Below are 19,500 nucleotides of genomic sequence, written 5' to 3' on the forward strand. Positions count from 1 at the left end.
CCCTGCACCTGTGGTACCCTGGCAGTGGCTGGGTGACAACTCTGTGGTGCCCAGGGCTGCTGCTCCTACCACACTTCACCCTGAAAATCGTGGCAGCATCTGCAACAGCAGCCCGGGCAGGGCTGAAAATGAACACACATCTCAAAGATTTTGGTGTCCCTTCAGTCTCCAGCATCAGCAGCCCAGGTGATGTTCACCTCAAAGCAAACCCCCCACGCCCTCCCAAGGATGGAGCTGTGTGTGGTGAGTGGCAGGAGGTTTGAATGAGGAGGGTGCCATGGCTCTGACAGCAACACAATGACCTGCATTCCCCGGGTCTCCCCTGCCCAGAAGTGGGATGAGGCACCCTGTTAACTCAGTGGAGAGCATGGGGTGATCCTGATCAGTGCAGTGATGTCCCCTGCCCCCTGTGCCAGCTACCCAGGGCCACCTCACTGCAGTCAGTGCCCTGCCACAGCCCTCAGCTTGTTCCCCTCCCCACCAGTACTGCCCTTACCTCTGCTGGCTTTGTTACCTGCTCCTCCAAAATTCCCTGGGAAAGGTGCCCAACCCACTGGAGCCAGGAACAACACCAGCTCCACGTTTCTCCCCATGCTGGGGCTCTACACCCAGCACCCAGGACTCCATCCTGCTGCTCCACAGCAGTGCCTCTCATCCCTGTGCCAGGGACCTGCTGGGTGTGTGCTGGGAGCTCCATACTCAGCTAAATTCAACACCAGCTCCAAAGGCTGCACTGCCAATCCGCCAGCAGTGTTATTAAAAACTTGTGTTAATTGCTGCACAGTGCCTCGAGCACCCTTCACAGAGGGAGGGAAGAAGATAAACTGTGTATTCTTAGCACTGATGGTTCCCCATTCCTGGTGCTGGCCCACACCATTCTCCAACTGCTTCCAGACCTGCTCCCCCTCTCACAGCACACTCAGAGACTCTCCACCACCAGGGAAAGGTTTCCTTAAGCAGCAGTTGTGGTTTTCCCACTAAAGGTGATTTGCAGAGAAGGAAGGTCCTGTCTCCATCAGGAAATCTATTTGTGCCAGGAGGGAAGGGCATGTTTGGGATCAGAAATCTCTGTGGGAGCCACTACAGGGGTTAGGGGCCCACATGGAGCAGTGTTCTTTACCTCCAACCCACCACCTGCATCACAGCGAGTGAAGGGATGCTGACACACTCCACTATTCTATGCAAAGAGCTGCTATTCCATCTACAACTCCAAATTTTACTGGCAATACTTGGGATGGACAGGGTGGAAAATGCTCCAAAACAGGCACCACTGCCAATCAGAGGGATTTCAGTGGAGCCTCTGGACTCTCCACCATGTTCCATCTCCTGTGGCTGCCCTCTCTATGCACCTGCCAACACCAAGGGCTGAGTGACAAGTGATGACAGAGGCCACGGCCCTCTGGGCACAGGAGGGAGAGCAGCCACTCCCCCCTTGATGCCACACATCAACAACCCCAATCCCCGGCAGGCTGTAGGATCCCTTTAGGAATGCCTCCACCACACAGAGTTCCAGCCCCAGCTTGGGCAGTTGGGATCCCCAGCCAAGCTGGAGACAATGCCATTCCCTGAGCTGTCCCAGTGCCAGCACACACCGTCCCACAGGCAGACCCTCTGGGAATGCCACGCTTCGAGGATGGCACAGAGGGGTCCCTGGCAGCACTGCAGCTGGGATTTATCTCCCCCAAGACATCTCAGCTCCGTGCAATGGCTGCCTGCACAGCACAAGCCCTTTTCGCCGTGGGAAGCAGCTCTGCATTGTGCTTTGAGCTCTTCTCCCCCAAATTTGCTTCGGGGGCCTGTCCAAAGCACTGACGATGCACAGCCCAGAGCCACCACTGCTGCAAGAGAAGCCGAGCCAACACTACAGCTTGGGGGGAAAGCATCAGCCAAAAGTCACTCAAACAAGGAAGCAATTTGTCTTATTCTGGCTGCACTCCCTTGAAAAAAAAAGGAGTGTGGAGCAGGGAAATCAGGATCCCGTGCAGAGTGCTGAGCGAGCACCCACCGCAGAGGCAGCGGGGAGTGCTCACACCAGGAGCCCGACAGATACAACAGAATGGGGGGAAAAGGATGGAAAAAGGATGGAAAAAGAAGTGCCATGTGAGCCCTGACTCGATCCAAGACAGACATCACATCCAATGGTTCAGAATATCAAATACGCACAATGAGCTCCAGTGAGTAATTAATCCCTTCAGGAACACTGGAAGTAATTGCAGACAGCTCACCAAGAAAAAAAAAATAAAATTGGAAAGTCATTGAAAAAAATTACCATAAAATGTTTCTTTTTCTTTTCCAGCCTGAAATACAATGAGATCTGCAAGGAGCCCTCTCTGCTCTGCACAGTGGATTTCCAGCAACGAGCTGGTTTTCCAACAACACTCAATCTACCTGCCAAGGTGACAGTTGTGAGGAACCAGTGAGAAACTCTGCTGGATGGCAGCCAGAGTGGCCTGTCCTAATGCTCAGCTCTGGCCTTGGCCTCAGCAGGACACAGTGGAGGAACACTTCTGGAGGGACACCTTTTTATCACGGCATAAAAAGGTGTCCATGATATCTCACAACTCCATCAGCAATTCAAACTCTCCAGATGCCTTTCACAGGTCAGAGCTTGGCTGATGGAGCAGGACAAGCCCTCCTGGTGATGGGATTTGGGCTCCCTGGTGATGCTTAGCTCGATGAGCCAACTACCCCTCCTACCTCCACCTCTCCTCTCCATCCTTGTGCTCCCTCTTGCCTCCTTCCACTTTCTCCAGCACTAACCAGCCAGTTCTCCAGCTGGAAGGCTCCAATTTGGGCCAAATTCTGACCCATTGCACCCAAAGTCCCATATCTGCTTACTGCCCTGCACCAACAGGCCAGGAATCACATATGTTCACATCCAGAGGCATCTGCAGGGTCTATCTCACCCACTCCTCAGTCCCCCACCTTGAGGGAGCATTGACCCCCCAGCACAGCCAGGGGAATTACAGAGCACTGCAGCTGCCTTTTACTTCCCTAATTCCATAGTATTTTTCAACCAACTACTACTACTACTTCTGCTTGTAAAACTGGAGTTTATTAAAAAGAGTATTAGGAAAGGTATTTTCCCCTGTCAGAAAAGTGACTTAAATTAGTTGGAACTTTCAAATCAAAAACACAACCTAAACTTTCACTTCCACTTGCAATCACTCTGATTTGGAAAACAGGTTTTTTTCCTCGTGTCCTCTCCTGGGTTTTCTCCCCTCTCTCCTGCTCTCTTCTCACCATGTTTTTGTTTAAAAATTCATCAGGCCAGGGAAAAATGCTGGGGCAGGAAAAGAGGGAGGGAAAAAAAAAGGCAGAAGAAACTGTAGCTTTTGCAAACCCATCTCAGCACAGGGGAGAAGAACTTCCAGACTCACCTCCCTGCTCTTGGAAAGCGAGAGGCACTCAGAAGGACAAGGGAATATTGTGTATTAACCAACCTCCCGCATGCTCTGGCAGTGGATGCAGCCTCAGTGACCCTCCTCAGAGCTCTGTGATCCTCCATGGCCTAACAGCTCCTCCAGCACGGCAACCAGGGGAAAAAGGGATGGATGAGGCAGGAAAACAACTCTGTGTGTCAGTGTGGGATGGAGCACTGACCATAAACGCTGAGTGCTGCTCCCAGCTCATGACAGGGCTCCCACTCCAGAAAGACAAGTGCCAGCTCGTGTGTGGCCATGGCTTGGCTCTGAGCTGGAAGGTGATGATGATTTGGGAAGGACCAAACTGATGCTGACACAGCAGCAAAGTCACTCCCATCCCTGTGGTAATGCAATCCCTGTACCTCTAGCAGGTGCTTCCAAACAGGGAAAGGGTCTCACTTTACCTTTTGACAGGTTAAGAAAGTTCTGTGGATTTCTCTTTGTAGCCAGCCCAGAAGTGTAGACTGGACCCCGAGAATGTTACTCATTCACTCATTGGGCCAAGGGCCAAAAAGCCCACCTAAGCTATTATGTACTAAAGAGAGAGAACAAAGAAACTCCACATTTTTCGAGGTGCTGTAGCAAGCAAGGAGTTTGTCTCTGTGCTGTGCTCGACTTTGCTTGTTTTGCCTTTTGTATTATTTTCCATCTTTATTAAAACTCTTTTGATTTTTCAAGGCACTTGCAATCAGCTCATTATTACAGCCAGGTCTCTGTGAGCTGGACCTTCAGGGGTGTGGGTCAAACCCACATATACCCAATGGTGCAGGGATACAGAATCACCACTGAACAATTTGGGTTAAAGACCATCTCGACCTAACACCTTCTACCAGATCAGGTTGCTCCACTCCCCATCCACCCTGGCCCTAAACACTCCCAGGGATGGCACAGCTACAGCTTCTCTGGGCAATCTGTGCCAGGGCCTGACCACACTTACAGTAATATATTTTTTCCTAATATCCCTTCCTGCATCCCTGAGCATCCCTGCAGTCTCGGGGGTCACTCCCACCCTAAGTAGATCCTGCTCTCCTGTTCCAGAGCTTCCCTCTTATATGATTTTTGAGGACAGCTGCTGCACTCTGCACACAGGATGTGTGTAGCATCGGCTTACGAGTGAGCACACCCTGCCAGCGGGTGAAAAGCTGTATAGAAATGGAAGATCATTACCATGATCTCTGTGGAAACATCCCATCGGGGCAAGCTTTTTGTCCTCCTCCTTCTCTCTCCCCCCATGTGCACAAATTCTGGCACCCCCTGCACCACTTGGCGTTGCCTCAGCACTGTGGGTCCAAAATGCAGGCGTCTGATTTCTAAAGCCATTGTCTGGGATGTGCTATTGAGCTGCAAAGCATGGAAGGTTTGGGATGGAAAACAGACATCTTCTCAAAGACAAAAAGAAGCTGGCAACCCAGATTTTATTTGACTTTGAAGCTATAGAGAATGTCAACCAAACACAATTTGCTTTATTTCCACAAAGGGAATGAGAATCTCAGCCCCCAAACAAACCCTCACCTCTGCCCCTGGAAGGCAGCAATGGACAAATTGGGGAGCAGAGGGAAGAGAGCAGGGCTTTGCCCCACTGATCACCACTGCAGCACAGAGCAGCTGGGCTTGGAAATGCATTACCACAGTCCACCAGGGAATGTGAGGCAGGAAAAGCTGCTTTGTAAATTTACTTTTGCTTTGGAGCTCAGGGTTCATGTGCCGTCACATTTAGCCAGTGCTCATTTCTCAGTTCCACGCAGGGAGGTTTGCAGGAACCACCAGAGTTTCACCATTTTAGCACGGGGACTGTTTGCCAGGTACCTGCTGTTCACTTCTGAAAGTGAGCAGGGTGGGAAGTGGCCAGTGGTGCAAACAGCAGCTGAACTGAGATCGAATCCTGCCTCCAGGTTACTGTACTTCCCCCACCATAATACCTGACCTCTCAGTGCAGATTCTGCTTTCAGAGGAGCAGCTTTAAAAGCCCAACCTCCAGGCCCCCACTCTGCACAGTCCTGAAAGCATCTCCCAGGCTCCAGGATGAGATTCCCTCACTCATCCCCCCTGCTGCTTTATGACTGGGGCCGTTCCCCTCCCTGCACAGGAATCAGCCACATGTTCTCCATCTGGGAGCAGATGCCCATGAGCCAATAAGCTCAACTTGGAAAACTTCACTGAAAATAGCACCAAATTTCTGAGTGCTCTGCAGACCGCGGCCAGATGATGGATATTAGTGCTCCAGCAGTCCCGGGACGCTGTTTGGCTCAGCACAGCAAAAACACAGCTAAAAGGGCTCAGGGAAATGGAAATGAGATGGCTGGAGGTGCTGCTGCTGAAGTGTCTGCCCTGCTCCAGATGATGCAGCCTGTAAGGAGGGAGGATCTCGGTCTGCTGGTGAATCAGCCCCCAAAAGGCCGCTGTGCTCAGCCTGGAGTGCTGGGGCACAGAGCCCTGGGGAGAAAGGTGAGGGACACTTAGGGCAGGGCCCCTCCGTGCCCCATCCCAGCCATGCCCACGGCACTGCTGGCACAGGAGTAAGAGGCCTGGGGTACTGCTCCTCCCCACAGGGTGAGGATGCAGCCAGCTTTTGATGCAAACAGCCACTCGACACGGGGAGACAGGAGGCCCAGACAGTGATAAATCCAGCCTCAAACCACCCTGAGTGAGACATCAAAATGGAATTTGCCAAAGGACCTTGCACTGATGAGCTGTGAGCTCCAGGCTACATACAGCCCGGGGCAGAGGAGACTCAGGCTTGCTGGGAGTCAGGCAAATGTTAGTATTTCCCCTTGGCCAGCAGTCACACCAGGCCACGGCAGATTTAACCCCACTGAGTCTGTGTACACATTATTTGGAAGAGAAACCACCACTACCAAGAGCCAACAGGCACTTCTGCCCCCAGGGCCTCTCTTCATTGCCCACCCCAAGGTGCAATGCATGGCCTGTCCAGGGTGACTCCAATTCCCTGGATGGGCTTTTGTTACATTTTTAAATGAACCTGGGTCCATTGTGCAGTGAAGGTCTGGAGGGTAAATGTAAGGCAGCTGTGAAAGGTCACAGCTGGGTGGCCAGGGTCCTGCACCAATGGTGGCCCCAGCACTTGGCTCCACATTGGTCCTGCCCTGGCAGAGCTGAACAGTCCCAGGTTCCAGACAGAGTCTGTCAAATGCCCTTCCTCCTGTGTTTCAGATGAGGGGAACTTTGTTGTCTCCCCTCCTCAAAGCGGCACTCCTACCTTGGAGCCAAAACAACCCTGCCTTACCTGATTTCACCACTGCCAGGTTAGCCCATGACTCTGTACCCACCCTGGCACTGCTGCCTTGGGCCTGTGGACCCCCAAAGCTGGGAGAAACCTTGGGATGTGAGAGCAACCATCCACGAGGCTGACAACGTGTCCCCTGCGGCACCACACCGGGAAATGGCCGGGGAGGGATGTGCTGGCCCCATGGAATGGCCCACAGCACGTTTCCTGCCAGCCCCAGCTCACCTCGGGGAGCTCCAGCATCACAACAATCAATGTGGATTAGCTGCTATCTGTTCTTCCATTTGTTTGCATCAGCTTGGAAATATAATGGCAGGCCAGAGATAAAGAGAACTGGAAATACCCCTGCAGCACCGAATGCTTCCAGCCCCAGGGGTTCGTTCAGCTGATGAGTTTCATCATCACAGGTTCCAGCCTGAAGAGCAGGTTCCTGTGTTCCCCATGCACAGCCCTCCCTGCCAGTGCCTGCATCTCACAGGCTGGCCCATGAAAGGGCTGCTCTCTGTGAGGTGGGTTTTACAGAGCCCAAACTGCTCCTCACCACGCTCCCTGCAAAAGCTGATGGTGTCCTGACAAGGCTACAAAGCCCTGCCATGATTAACCAGCTGAATCTCCAGGCCAAAAAAAACCCACTGGAGTAAACCCATTTCAGTGTCAAACTGGGCTGGCACAGGACCAAGACAGACCCAGGCTGACATGTGGGAAGCCTGAGACGACGATGCTGCGCATGGGCGAGGGATGTGTGATTTTGAGAAGTGTCTCCTCACTGAGTTATTCTCAGTGCACAGCAATGCTGAAAGCTCACATTCTATAAATAGCCAGCAACAGAGTTGTACCTGCACCGCAGCTCTGAACGTGCTTCAAGCCAGCTCGTGGAACTGGGAGAGGAGGCTGGGGCAGAGCCAGTGCCAGGGATGCTTGAGGCCCATGAAAAAGCAGAGGTTTAAGCTTTAGGCAGTCTGGGCTCCCAACAGAACCAGTAAGGGCCAGGTTTGGCCATGACTGGGTGCACTTGAACAAGCTGATCTGGTTGCAGGGTCTCGCTGCCTTGTCTCCCTCTTGATGACACAGCCCTGCATAAGATGCACAGAGGTGGGACAGGCAGCTCCCCAAAACACCGAGCGTGCAGGCTGGAATGAGAAATAAAGGTGGTTCTACTTTTCTCCAATGCTAAAGGTATGGCATTACCCATCTGCCAGGCTGCAGTTAGGGGGAACAGCTTTAAATTGAATGGAACAGGTTTAGACTAAAGATTAAGAAGAAATTCTTCCCTGTGAAGGTGGTGAGGCTCTGGCACAGATTGCCCAGAGAAGCTGTGGCTGCCCCAGCCCTAGAAATGTTCAAGGTCTCGTTCAACAGGACTTGGAGCAACCTGGGCTAGTGGAAGGTGTCCTGGCCCATGCAGGGGCTGGAACAAGATTATCTCTAAAGGTTTATCCCAAACCATTCTGTGGTTCTATAATTCCCCCTCCAGCTCACAGAGCACAGGCTGCAGCACCCACAGCACAGCCCTGCCCGTTTTTCTGGGTTACACAAAGACAACCACAACCTCCAGCAGCTTCAACAAGGACCTCAGCCATGAGCCATCCTTAAAGCTCACCAAGCAAGGAGAGGTTTTTGATCCCACAGCCAAAGGCAGTCGAGTGGCTGGTGAGCTGATGAGCTGGCACAGAGCCCAGCCCTGTACTGCGTCACCTGTGGCTGCGAGTCAGGCTCCCAACCTGCCCAGGGAACCGCGGCTTCATGAGCACAGCTCAAACCCTCAATTCCAGTTCCCCGTTGAAAGGCACCTCCTGGGTCCCTCCTAGCCAGCTCACCATCCCCTCCCTGCCCACTGGGCAAGATCCAGCCTGAGGGGAAGGCAGAGCAGCCCTGTCTTTACATCCTCAGACACTAATTTTTGGATTTCTGGATTCCCCTGAAATCTCTCTGTAATTTCAGGGGGATGCTTGAGGCCAGACCCTCACAGGTACAGAGGAGGACTGCAAAGTGCCCACCTCTGGATGAGCAGGACAGCTAAGAAGAGAGACAAGAAGGCTGACACAACACCAGAGCAACGTGGAGTGATTAAGAATCACTGATACCTCCACCAGATGGAAAATCCTGGTGCTCCAGGAATGCTGGCATGCTCTCATGTTCACAGAGGTGGAGGCACACGTCTAGCTGCAAGACACACCTGCATTTCACTGGGCAGCACAGGGGTATGTGTGTGCCCACGGGCCCCTCCAGGCAGCTCACAGGCCATGCTGTGCCAGGGCCACAAGGCTCTGGAGCCACCTCCCCAATCCATGGCTGCTCCCAGGAGCAAGGAAAATGTCCTGCCCAAACGTGCTGAGCTTCTGCTTAGCTTCCCTACGTGGATTCCAGCAGGTCCTTCAGCAGCAGATGAATCTCAGTCCTCCTCCTGAATTAATAAAAAATACATTATGCCCTCAATTGAAGAAGACGAATACCAGGGCAAGGAATGAGAGAAATGCTGGCACGAAACAAAATGTGGAGGAACTGGATTAGGGGAAGGAGCAGCAAATCGGTGGGCACTGGGCACCACTCCTCAGTATCACACCCACCCTGACACAAGCACATCTCCATTTGCACAGCTTCTAATCTCAGCTCTGCAATGCAGCATCCCCTGACTTCCCAGCTTCACGGCTGCAGCATCCCTGCCTTCCCAGCTCCCCTCCCGCTCAGCTCCCTGCTCCGAGCTGCAATGCAGCAGCGTGGGCAAGCCCTGCTCTCCCTTTTGCCCCTCCACCCCGCCACGAGGCAACACTGAGCCTTCCAGCTGAGCTCTGAGCCTCACACAAGTCCTCTACCCTCCCAAGCTCACTGCTTTCCAGAGAAACTGGCAACCCTTTCCCCGGCTCCCCCGGGAGAGCTGCCTCGTGTGTCTGGAGGAGGACGTGACTCTGCAGGGTGGGGAGTATGGCAGAACAGCACCGTGTCTGATCTCCTGTGTCCCCACAGCTCTGCACGAGACACAGCCAAGGTGTGAAGCCTGGAGAGAGGACTGAGATACCACAGAGCCATCCCCACTCCACCCAAGGAGTGGATCCAGGCTCAGCAGTTTAACCATTGCCACCAGTACCAGGAACACTGCACACACATGGAGCCCAGGACACCACTGTCACTGTCACCAGGAACACTGCACACACACACAAGCCCAGGACACCACTGTCACTGTCACCAGGAACACTGCACACACACACAAGCCCAGGACACCACTGTCACTGTCACCAGGAACACTGCACACACACACAAGCCCAGGACACCAGTGTCACTGTCACCAGGAACACTGCACACACACACAAGCCCAGGACACCTGTGTCACTGTCACCAGGAACACTGCACACACACACAAGCCTAGGACATCACTGCCACCAGGAACACCATGCACACAGAGCCGAGGACACTGCAGTCACCAGTACTAGAAACACCACACATTACCCCTGGACACTGACTGCACATGCAGGGCACCAAAAGCCACAAAAGACACTCTGGACCAGACAAGTGACTGATACAGAGGATGTGCCAGTGGGTCCATCTGAAATCACACAGTCAGGCAATCCTGACCCCAAGACTGCAGTCCTACAGCAAACCACCCAGTCACACCTGCAGCTGAGCCAGGGAGGCCAGGAGGGACACACTGGCCATGGCAAATGGGCTGGCACTGGAGGCTGACATCACTCACAGCTTCCACACCTCAGAGGGTGCAGGCTCTGACTCTGTGCTGAGCTGGAACAAATCTTCCCCCATGCAACGGGCACAAGCACCAGCCAAGTGTCCTCAAATGCTCAAGTGAGATTGGGCTGGGGGGTCTGCAGGTCTAAGGGACCAGGGACATTGTTTTCTGGCACCATGAGAAGTTTTCTGGCAGCATGAGAAGGGGGAATCATCCAGGTCCCACTGTGGTCACATCCCACCAGCAGATCCCAAATGGCACTTCCAGAATTTCCATGATTTTCTATTCATTTACTTTTTTTCTTTTTAAACATGTTGGATTTGGGGGGCAAGATACAGGCAGTCACTGGGAAAGCCCCATTTGAATAGGGACTTTCAGGCTCTTTGGGGAGAATTTTGTTTCACCAGGGCATCCCCAAACATGTTTGCTTTCAAGTGTTTGCTCTGCTACCTTTCCATGGGATACTGTGAAAGACATCTGGATTTATTTCTTTCTCAGCCCTTTTTCCACACTGCCATAATCACTGGGAACAGGGCACATCCCAAACAGCTTCAGCAGAAGCTCTGGGGCCCTTGGATCCCATTTCCAAATCTTCTCCCCAGTCACTGTAGCCATCTCACCTGGAGAAAGCAGACATCTACTACTTGTGAGAGCAGGCTGGAAGCAGCAACACAACTGTGTACCACTCCCCTTTCTCCTCACTATTACCCCAAAGGCAGGAGTGCAGCTCTGTGGGCAAAAGGAAATAAATCCTCATCCCAACGACCTCGTCACACAGACGCTGTCACACAGGGACCTTAAGAGAGGAACAGCATTATTGGTATCAGGACAGCCACAGCCCTTTACAAGGCAATAACCCGCTCTCATCACTGTGAAGAGCTATTTGGTCTCTGACCTCCTCATGGTCTCCTGCCAGGGAGCCTGGCTACTGCTGCCCAGTGCTGCCATGGCCACATTAGTGCTTAATTAAACTGGCAGGAACAACATGGGGCTGAGGGAGGAATGCCATGGGGCAGAAGTGCTTCTTTAATCCCACACCACGTGTGTTCCCAGCAAGGATGGCAGTCAGAAGGGACTAACTTGGTTCCCATCTCCACTGGGGTCAGGAATGTTCTTGAATGGAACATGTCAGACACCAATCTTTCCTGCACTGTGGTTTACTTTTTAAATTAGTCAGATGCAACACGCAGCTCCTGCCTGTCACAGAGCCCATTGCAGCCCTTGGCTCTCCTCCCCACCAGTGAGGGGCTGCTGGCACCCACTGCCCACCCAGTGGCAGCCTGAGCACAGCCAGTTCTGCCCTGCAGGTGTGTCAGCAGCACAAGGCTACCAACTCCCCGTGGGTACGTGCCACCAGCAAGGACATCCCTGCTGGCCCACCAGTGAAGGGTGGTATAGCCCACCCGAGGGCTGCAGGACTGAAATGGGTTATAGCTGCAACTGAAGAGTCTGGCAGGGCTGCAGGCTCCTGCAGAGAGCATTTCAGGGAACACCATCCTCACTGGGATCTCACGTGTGCTCGCCTGGGTTCTGGCCCGCACAACACTGACCACCTATTTGTTGATGCGAATTAGCAGCAATTTAAGAGGCACCACATCCAGCAAGAGATGGACGAGGAAATGGCCTCAGAAAGCAGCTGCAGGATCTTGGAGGTGCTCTGGGGAGCTCTAGGTAAGTGCAACCATCACGCCAGGCCCATACAAGAAAAGCCCTTGCACCTGCACAGCCCTGTCCATCCATCACACACAGACACGGGCACGGGGAGCTCTGCACAACCAGCTCTTCCACCACGCTGGCCACACGCCCTCCATCCCCTTCATCATCCTGTGGTTGGGCACTGGCATAATTAGCAAGCCCAGCTGCCAGGCAGCTTTGATGAGAAGCCTCAGCCTTTGGTTGATGCAAAATGTATAATTTGGATGATGGAAATAGCCTCTACAAAGCACATGTGGTTGCTGCGTGCCCGTGACCTCTCCCGGCTTGCACAGGCTGCTCTTTCAACATGGTTCAGCTACAAAGGCTTCGGTGCCATCAAACAGATGAGGCAGCAGCAGTGACTGAATGAGAGGTAACGTTTGGCCATTACTGAATAAACCGTATTTTTGGCCAAGAGAGGCTTGGGAATGATTCTGGGAGGAGAAGCATGAGGTGGAGATGAGAGTTCAGGTGTGGAGATACGCAAGGTCTCTGGAAGCCACTGTGGCTGGCAGGGCCAGGAGCTCAGAAGCTGCACAGGCTTCTCAACATCAGTCAGCAGTTCAAGGACAACCATATCTGCAGAGGCTGGAAATCCCTGCAATTTCTGCCTCTCTCTTTCCAGCACAAACCAAGCTTGGGGGTCTTTCCATGCCCCTCTGGATAGGGTGGCCTTCGGCAGGCATTGCCAAACTGCTCAGGCTGATGAGCAAAATGGATTGATGAGAACAGCAGAGACCTTCCTTCAGATGCCAGAGTACAGTCCAAAGGGATGTTCAACACCTCCCAAGGTCAAAGTCAGCCCCAACTGATGCAGGTGGAGGCTTGGCAATACCCCAGAAACCAAATCCATTGCTGGGGGCACCTCCACAGCCATCATCTTCCTCAGAGTGTGCACAAGATCCTGTCTTGGATCCCTGGGACTCCAGAGTACCACAGACTGGGAGTCACTTCCACGTGGGCCAATCCTGCAAGGATTTTTCTTGGGAATGCTGAGGAAACTCCCACCTAAGAGCAGAGCTGAGATTCCCCCAGGCATCCCAATATCAGTGAGTGGTATCTGTTAGTCCCGTAAGTGACAAATCCTCCTGCAATCCTGCCATGCTCCCACGGCATCTGGTGCTTCCATGGCATTGGGCCTGAGGATGGATGTCTGTAAAGCCAGCTGTGAGACCACTGGGGCAGCCTGAGCCCCCACAGTTGGGCTGACCTCCTGCATCCCACCTGCTCATCCCCACAGTCTGCCTGCCCAGGCCTCGAGCTCACTCTGTGCCCTTCCACTTGTGAGTCCTGGGATGCCCCAGCACCAGGGCAGACCCTGCCAAGGAGGGCACTGCTGCTGCCCCCATGGCTGGGGGCCAAGGGCAATGGCCTGGGGGGCTCCATGCTGTGCCAGAGCCCTGCTGGAACTGGGGCTGTGACAGCCCAAAAGGCTCCTGGAGCAGCCAGGGGTACACATGGGAGTGGACTCAGCAAATGCTGCTTTCCAGGTAGCTGCCTCCAGCACACACCCCAGCTTGCTCCACATCTCCAAACCACCTCCCCCAGGCCCCAGCCAGGGCAAATCTCTACCCTTTCTCTTCATCACACACCAAGGACAAGGCATCTCAAGCCAGCTCAAGCACCAGAGACGCTCCTGGCCCCCTAAAAAGAGGTGCCAGGCAGGGAACTTGAAGGGACTGGACACACCAGCCCTGCCTGTACTGCTGCTCCCCCGCCACCACCAAGCACCAGGACTCCACAGCTGGCCAGCTGGAGCACCATGATGGCTGTGCAGGGCTCCTTTGCCATCTTCACATGCCAATTCACCAGACCAGACAGCTTTTCAGAGCCACAAGTGCCCAGTCATTGCCCAGCTGAGAGCCCAGGCACTGCTGGCTGGGCTGCAGGGAAGACACGGTGACAGCAGGGAGCAGAGAGCTGCCAAGGCAGCCACAATTCCTAGAGATCACCATGAGAGGATGGCAAGGGCTGGGCTCACCTGGACAGAGACCCACGATGGGGAAGAGGGTTCTGAGGTTCAGGGCACAGCCAGCACTGGCCCAGTGCTCCCTGTTCTCATGGAAACCCATTATGCACACAATGCACGCAACAAGCTCGGCTCAAACCCACAGGGATGGCAAAGTGCAGGCAGCCACAGCCTGAAACGGACTCATGCAAAAACCCTGCAGCAGCAGCATCCTTGGAGAATCCTCCTCTGCCAGAGCCCCAGAGCGCAGTGGAGCTCTGGATCTGCCTAAAATGGAGCAGAGTGTGGACCCCTGGCTCCACCAGCAGCTTCCCAAGGTCACCCCCAGGGCAAGGCATGCTGATGGTGGGGAGCAGCTGTGACATCCAGCTGTGCAGCCTCCGTGGGGTTTGGTGGGTGTTGAGACAAGGGATGGCCGGCAAGACACGTGGGGGAGGACAAGCTCCACCAGCACCACCACCTGCCACTGCTCCTGGTGAGGAGGATCTGCCTCTCCTCCCAGGCAAGCTGACAGCACCTTCCCCCGAGTGTGCCTTGGAGGTGCACTGGAGGCTGCAGCCCCTCTGCTCTGCAGCCAAGCTGGGGGTGTTCAGCCTGGAGAAAGCTCTGGGGAGACCTTAAAGCCCCTTTCAGTGCCCAAAGGGGCTCCAGGAGAGCTGGAGAGGGACTTGAGGACAAGGGAGAATGGCTTTTCCACTGCCAGAGGGCAGGGGTAAATGAGATATTAGGAAGAAATTCCTCCTGTGAGGGTGGGAGGGATCTGGCACGGGCTGCTCAGAGAAGCTGTGGCTGCTCCATCCCTGGGAGTGCCCAAGGCCAGGCTGGATGGGGCTGGGTAGAGCCAGGGCTGGTGGAAGGTGTCCTTGCCCATGGCAGGGAGCAGAACAGGATGAGCTCTTCCAACCCAAACCATTCTGTGGTTCTGAGCGACTGGGGACACCGGGGCTGGTGCCTCCCTTCTCTCCAAGACACCGAGGCGGCCACCAGATGCCTCCTTTCCCCTGCAGACACCGGGGCTGGTTTCTCCTTTCCCCTGCAGACCCCGGGGCTGGTTCCTCCTTTCCCCCCAAGCCACCGATGCGGCCACCAGCGTGTCCTGGGGAGCTGCAGGAGCCCGGACACCTCCACCTGCCCTCCCCAGCTCCGTGCCCAGCCCTCCAGCCGAGCACTCACCCAACATCTGACTGAAGAGCAGCTGCTCCAGGTCTCCCAGCACCGTCACCACCAGCTCGGGGTCCACCTTCAGGTACGGCTTCTCCTCGCTGCCCGCCGCCACCGCGGGGCCCTTCCCACCCAGCAGCTCATCGTCGCACTTTCCACCACCTCCACCACCTCCTCCTCCTCCAGCCTCGGGGGCGGCCTTGCTGAGGGGCTTCACCTCGGCGTAGGGCCCGCGGGGGATGCGGCTGGGCTTGCCGGCGGGCGGGGGTTTGCTGGGCCCGGCGGGGCGCGGCGCCAGCAGCGAGTGCTCGGAGCGGGACAGGCTCCGCGACATGGCGGGCGCCTCACGCCCCCGGGGCCCGCCGCGCCCCGCCGCTGTTCCTGCTGCTCCCGCTCCGGGCGAGGCCGCCTTGGCCATATCATCGCTCCAGCGAGGCTCGTAGAGCTGCCGCTTCTTCTCGGCGTCCGTCAGGAAGGCCAGGTTGGTGAGGGATTTCTGCTTGCGCAGGTTGGAGCCGCCGGCGGGCAGGCGGCCCTCAGCGCTGCTGGCCTTGAAGACGCGCAGCTCCGCGCCCCGCGGCCCCGCCGCCGCCGCCTTGGCCCGCTTGGGCATCACGGTGCCGCCGTCGGGGCCCCGCCGAAAGCCGCGCTCCTCCTCGCCCAGCTCCACGTCGGGAAGGCTCTTGAGGTTGCTCCCCAGCATCCCCGCGCCGCTGTAACCATTTAACCCGCCGGGCGCTGCTGGTGGTGTTGCTGCGGCACCGAGAGGACACACACACACACACACACACACACACAGCGAGGGGAGAGACAGAAGGGAGAGGCACCGTCAGCGCCCGTCCCACCGGCAGGGGAGGAGCGAGGCGGGGATGGCGCGGGTGGGTGGGGGGAGATGGGGATGGGGATGGGGAGGAGAAGGGGATTGGGGCGGGGGGTGAGCGGCACGGCCCCACCTCGCCGCTCCGCCGGCGGCAGGACACCGCGAACCAGCGGAATGTCAGCGGCCAACAAAAAGGGCCCGCCCGCCCTCCCTCCGCCGGCGCGGGCAGGGGCGGGGCCGGGGACGGGGCGAGGGGAGGGGAGGGAGGGGACGGGGGCGCCGCGGGGCGGGGCCGGGGCCGGGGGGACTGGACGGGACAGCGGGGACAGCGCTGCGGGGAGGACCCCGTCGTGATACGGGACCCCGCCCTGACACAGGACCCCTGGGGTGTGACACAGGACCCCTGGGGTGTGACACGGGACCCCTGGGGTGTGACACAGGACCCCTGGGGTGTGACACAGGACCCCTGGGGTGTGACACGGGACCCCTGGGGTGTGACACAGGACCCCTGGGGTGTGACACAGGACCCCGCTGTGACACAGGACTCCTGGGCGGTGACACGGGACCCCTGGGGCGAGCACGGAGCCGGCCATGACCACCCCGCGGCCCCGTTCCGCCGCCCCTCGCAGTGCCGGGTGCTGCCTGGGAGGCGGATGAAGCCCCCCGCCCCAGCCCCCTGCGTTAAAGCCCTCCCTGTCCCCCCTGCCATGACCCCAGACCCACCAGCCACCGCGCACCCACTCCCAGGGGGGACAAAGCATCTCCATTTCTCCCCCAAATTGTGCGGGCAGAGCCCGGGGTGGCCCCAGGAGCCCCCGAGGGTCACTGTGGTCCTCACACCCAGCGGGGCCTCTGCACTGATCGTAGGGAATCGAGGGCCGGGGGGCGGGACGGGAAGAAGGGGAGTGGGATCTGGTTATCATCATTTTTCATTAATTACCCGTCCCTCGGGAGGGGTGAATTAAGTCTATTTGGTGACCTCACGCGGGCTGCCATGGCAACCGCCGGGAAATATTGCATTAGAGCCATCGCTGCTGCCCAGATAAGGCCGGGAGGGCCGGGGGCGGTGCGAGCCCCCCAGCCCACCCCCGGGCCGGGGACCCGGCCTGCAGCCCGTGCTAGAGCTCAACAGCCCCAAAATAACTCCACCTGCACGGGACAGACAAGGCTGCCAAACCCACCCCCCCCTCCAAAAAAAAAAAAAAAAAAGGTGTTTTTGGGGCAGAATGGGGGCACAGGCTGCACCCCAAAGTCACTCGGGGTTCGGGACAGGGCTGTTGCCTGGTGTAAGGGACAAATCTGCTGGTGTTGTGTCGCTTTGGGACTGGTGAGGTGATTCTCGGGGTCTCCCCATGTCCCTTGTTCGCTCTGGGAGGCGCCGCGGGCCGGGAAACTGCAGCAGGAGTGGGGTGAGGGAAGGGATCCGGCCCCTTCCCTCGCTCGGCTTCATCCCAACCCCTCCCGAGGAGCAGGGCAGCTGCACTGGGTGTGTGCCAGCCCCTCTCGCTCCCTCCTGGAACATCCTCCCTCCTGCCGCTGCCTTCAGCCCTTTCCACACCGGGGCTGATTATCCTCTGACTGAGGTGCCGGGACCCCGGGTCAAAGCAGATCTGACCGCGGATCTGACCGAATTCTGTCCCTTCAAATCACCCGGTGAAGCTCCCGGCTCTGTTTTTTCCCCTTCCCTGCACATCTCCAGAGCATCCCGCCATCCTCCGCTGCCGCTGCCCTGGCAACCGCCGGCCCAGCATCCTCCCTGCGCCCGCCTCCCCAAAATCTGCCCCAGAGCAGCGCCACAGGGGAGCGGGCTGGCCTCGGCATTGCAGCAGAGTTTGTGTTCATCCAGCCCTGGGGAAAGGGGGAGATCTGGCGGTGGAGCCAGCGGTCCCTCCACGCCCGCTCCTTGGAAATGGGCCATTCCTGGAGCTCGCTGGGAAATGGGAGAGCAGGGAAAGGAGGCAGCCAGGGGGATGTCCTGGCGCCGTCCCGGAGGGGTTTGTGTTTCTCACAGGGTGAGGGTTTGGCCACCGAGGTCACCTCATGCCAGAATGCAGAGGAGCCTTTCCCAGGGGAATTGGGGCACCTCCAGTGTCAGGGTTCCCCCCAGTGACCTCCAGCCCTGGCTCCCCTGGCACCATCACAGCAGCCCCCCCGCAGGACACCCCCATTCCTGAACCCCTCTGGACTCACTCAGGCCTCTGGGCTTGGGGTCAGGGTCAGATCTCTTCTCAGGACCAGAGCACTCATCACCTGGGGACATGGCCCTCTCGTGCTCCTGGTCCTCCTGCAGCCTGTGGGCAGAAGGGGGTGAGGGTGGGTGAGCAGGGGCATTGCTCTGCCCTGATCCTGGGGACCCCCGGGGTGTGAGAACATGGAGCCATGGGCTCTGCCCTGGTCTGGGGACACTGCTCTCATGGCAAGGGGTCCCAGGGCACCCTATTCCCCAGTGAGTCCATCCCCTCCTCCCCATCAGCTCCCATGGGTGCCTTAGGAACCCCAGCACCCCAAATCCTGTGGGAACCTTCCTTCTGACCCCCACCATTTCCCATTCCCTGGTGGGCCTGCCCACCTGCCCCTGTCCCCATGCCCCCCACAGCCCCCCATGCCCCCCACAGCCCCATGTCCCCCCATCCCCAGGACTCACCTGTACTGGAAAGGTGCCACAGTGGCAGTGACAGGGTGGCTGTGTGGGGGCCCTGAGGAGAAAGTGATGGCCCCTGACCCAAATACAGGGCCCCTCCCCTGTGAGCCACCATGAGACTCATCCCCTGTCCCTGATGTGGCTGTTCTGCCCTTCCCAGTGGAGCCTCCCAGCTGCCCCCCGCCCCTGCCCTGTGCTAGGGAGGCTTTGCACAACTCAGGGGGCTCCCCCACCCTGCCTGCCCCTCTCCTCCCACTGCCCACTGCCTCTGGCCATTTCCCAGGGGACACCAGGGCTCTGGAGGGCTCTCTCTGCCCACCCTGAGCAGGGACACTGAGGCTTCCCTCCCTGCCCTCGGCTGGCTCAGCAGCTTTGCCAGTGGCTTTGGGCTTGAGAGTCTTGGGGCCAGGGGCTGGCACCTTCCCTGGCCGAGGGGATGGAGCCCTGTGGAGGACAGGGGACCCCGGGGTGCTCAGGGGGGCCGTGCTGTGCAGTTTGCTGTGGGCCATGGCACGGGGCACGGGGATGGCAGACTGGTAGTGGCTGCGGCCAGTGGAGTGGACATTGGCTGTCCCCTTCATCCTGGTGAGCTGCTGGCAAGGCTGTGGAGGAAGAGGAGGATTCATTAGAGCCCAGCACAGAGAGGACACCCACAGACCCTGGGCTGCACCAGACCCTGGTCTTTGTTCCTGCTGGCCACGGGTGCTCCATGTCCCCATGCTGGGAGAAGGCCACTGTGCCCCACAGCCCAGGGTGAGGACACACACACACATCATGTCCTCTGACAGAGATTCACAGGACCATGGCATATGTGATGTCCTCCCCTAGGGAGCCTGTGCAGCCCCAGCCCCCTGTCCCCAGGTCCC

At 57.1% G+C, this 19,500-nt stretch overlaps 1 protein-coding gene across 1 annotated transcript in view; it reads right to left on the reverse strand.

Moving 5' to 3' along the window:
- Window positions 1-19,215, reverse strand: part of NAV1 (neuron navigator 1) — a gene marked incomplete at its 5' end in the record, with an annotated part of 53,840 nt that extends 34,625 nt beyond the window's left edge. The window contains 4 exons of the mRNA XM_083878285.1: window positions 15,186-15,926; window positions 18,184-18,284; window positions 18,638-18,689; window positions 18,954-19,215. Of these exons, the coding sequence (XP_083734411.1) occupies window positions 15,186-15,926; window positions 18,184-18,284; window positions 18,638-18,689; window positions 18,954-19,215 (1,156 nt within the window). The remainder of the gene's footprint in view (window positions 1-15,185; window positions 15,927-18,183; window positions 18,285-18,637; window positions 18,690-18,953) is intronic.
- Between the last annotated feature and the right edge of the window lie 285 nt (window positions 19,216-19,500).

This window comes from Zosterops lateralis, assembly GCF_965231275.1.
Source record: "Zosterops lateralis genome assembly, chromosome: 26".
Taxonomy (NCBI): Eukaryota; Metazoa; Chordata; class Aves; order Passeriformes; family Zosteropidae; genus Zosterops; species Zosterops lateralis.